Raw genomic sequence first — 2,637 nt, forward strand, 5'->3', positions numbered from 1 at the left:
TACGATTATAACATGTTAGTACCATGAACATGAATGTTTATTGAGTAGTGCCAGAACAATCCGTTTACAAAATCCCACATGATAACATTTTAGCGTGCTGCTAACGTCTCCCTCATGTGTTGTTATGCATGCCCGATTATATGCATGGCCGATTATTATTTAAACTCTTTACCCTTCGAGGCTTCGTATATATATCTACATGAGAACTATCTTTTTTCAGTAAAGGGATTATAGCGTAAATCATAGAAAACAAAAAACTAAGCACACAAGTAACTACGGGCATCACTATCAAGTATCAACTTAGTAGTTCATTACATATACATATATTAATAACAAGAGAAAAATGCATGTTAACATTAATACCAGAATATCAACATCAACATCAACATACATGGTATATACTTCACAAAAGATAATCAAACAAGATTATCAACCATGAATTCTTGTTTGAACCAAGTAAAAACTACAAAACATATCATATAAATAAAGATTAAACTTTCTCTGATCTTACTGATAATTCACCTTCCAACTATTACTCAGTTTTCAATTTTCAATCTGCTTGCTGACACACTTAACCAAACGAGACTGTCAACGTAGTCAAAAAAAGCGCTATAACCAATTCTTTCATGAACCCTACGCGTATTGAGTAACTTAATTTGGTCAGCGTTTGGATCGTACAAAGCTAGACCATGGCGATAACTTCTAATTAGGAGGTCGCCACGTAATGAGAATCCAACTAGATCGGGATCACGATTAGACAAGCTTGAAAGTACACGTTTGACCCATGAAGTAGCCACCCCATACTCTTCCATTACCCACACCTCACAATCACCCCCATCAATGCATGACATCACACAAAGCTTTTCAAACAAAACCCCCAAAACATTAGTCCTCTTACATGTACACTTGACAAAATCTGGTGGAAGTGAAATCTCACTGAAAGTTTCAAGACTCAAGTCAAATGCCACTATTGTTTCTTTAATATTCTTGTCGTTGGGATCATCTACATCGCAAAGCCAATGAACACGGCCATCATATCCATCTCGAAGAACTTTTTTTCCATTGGGTTTTATAATGTGGGATGGAAACTTTCCGTTAACCGATTCCCAACAACCCTTTCTAACACTATATACTTTTACGGGAAGCCATTCCTCAATCATTTGTTGTGGTTTCCTCTTATAATAGTATCTAAGGATGACAACCTTGTAATCGTCAGTTTTGGGATCATACCCGATTCTGAAATCAGGACATACCAAGTGACTTTCGGAAATACTATCACAGATAGGTATTAAGGCTGTAGAGAGAGAAGGGTTCCAAAGGTGAACATAACGGTGGTTATAAAAGCATATTAAGCCGTTAACAGAACCAATAGCATAATTTAATCCAGATGATGGGAGTTTTATATGATTGCAGTGTTCCTGATAAGAGGATCGAGAGGCGCTTAGTGTGAAATATGTAGATATACTGTTATCACGGAATGCAAAGTAGAAGGCGATAATATCAGTCTGATTGCCGTCGTATTTGTATTTGTTGTTGTGCATTGAATGATGAAGATGAGATTCAACAAAAGAAGAGTCGGATAGAACAAGATTCCAGGTTTTAGAAAGGGATCTCAATAGAGCTAATTGTTTTGCAGGTAACCTTATGAAGATGTTGTTACACAAAACATCGTCAGGAGGGTAATTCATCACCATAGCCTCGTTGTTAGTCGCAGCTGCTAAACTCGAATTCTTGAAGGATGAAGTCATCATAGTTTCAAACAACTAAACTCAGTCTGATAGCACAATTACTGTAGTTTATAACCCTAACCCTAACAATAATAATATAATTAATTAGGTAATTAACTAGTAACATAACGGCCTTCACACATCATTCAATTCAAATTCAAATAAACCCTAACATGAAAAATATAGGACAAAATTATGTAGTAAACGTACCTCCTCTTAATTTCCCACCAATTCTTCCCAGTTCCGAACCGAACGATACCACCAAATCTTCCCGGTTCCCAGTTCCGCTCGAGATATACTCCGTAACTAGTAACTATGGGTGAGCCAACTGACCCAAAATACCAATAAACGTAACTGGACTACAACGATCAGTGACGAAGCTTGAACACTTGTAATGAGTGGTCCAAGAAAACTCAATCAAAAATTATTCTCTTAATTTGATAACAATGATAAACTCTATGCTGAGTTGTAAATCTCCCGAGATCGGAGATCTCGTTTTTAGAAGACAACCGAGACGAGATGTTCATTTCCCGAGATTTTTCGACGGGGTCAAACTTAGCTAGTCAAACCCACGACTTCTCGGATTTTCTTGCTAATTTGTAAGATTTTCTTGTAAAATTCGTAATTTTTAAGATTTTCTCGATCATTTCTCGGGTATTTTTGTAAAATATCGTAAAAACGTATATAAATATACATATATTTATGTATATTTTTATTAAAAAAACTTAAAGTCGACGTAAGTCAACGTCCGAAATCTCCCCGGGATTATTCCGAGATGCCGAGATCTCTCTAAAAAAGTCCAAACGAGATCTCCCCGAGATCCGAATTCTCCAACCTTGATGCTAGACATTCAAATATTAATTTGATGAGGCCAAGATTGAATTTTAACATATTTAGTCCATAAATCTAT

The 2,637-nt window shown here is 36.2% G+C and overlaps 1 protein-coding gene across 1 annotated transcript; it reads right to left on the reverse strand.

Moving 5' to 3' along the window:
- Positions 1-536: 536 nt before the first annotated feature.
- On the reverse strand, positions 537-1,688 carry LOC139854030 (F-box/kelch-repeat protein At3g23880-like). Its single transcript, XM_071843358.1, has one exon. It carries the CDS (start codon positions 1,686-1,688, stop codon positions 537-539), a length of 1,152 nt encoding a protein of 383 aa, XP_071699459.1.
- Between the last annotated feature and the right edge of the window lie 949 nt (positions 1,689-2,637).

This window comes from Rutidosis leptorrhynchoides, chromosome 6 (genome assembly GCF_046630445.1).
Source record: "Rutidosis leptorrhynchoides isolate AG116_Rl617_1_P2 chromosome 6, CSIRO_AGI_Rlap_v1, whole genome shotgun sequence".
Lineage (NCBI taxonomy): Eukaryota > Viridiplantae > Streptophyta > Magnoliopsida > Asterales > Asteraceae > Rutidosis > Rutidosis leptorrhynchoides.

Excerpts from the sequence above, each read along its gene's own strand:
- LOC139854030 (XM_071843358.1), bottom strand. The coding sequence starts at position 1,688 with ATGAATTACCCTCCTGACGATGTTTTGTGTAACAACATCTTCATAAGG.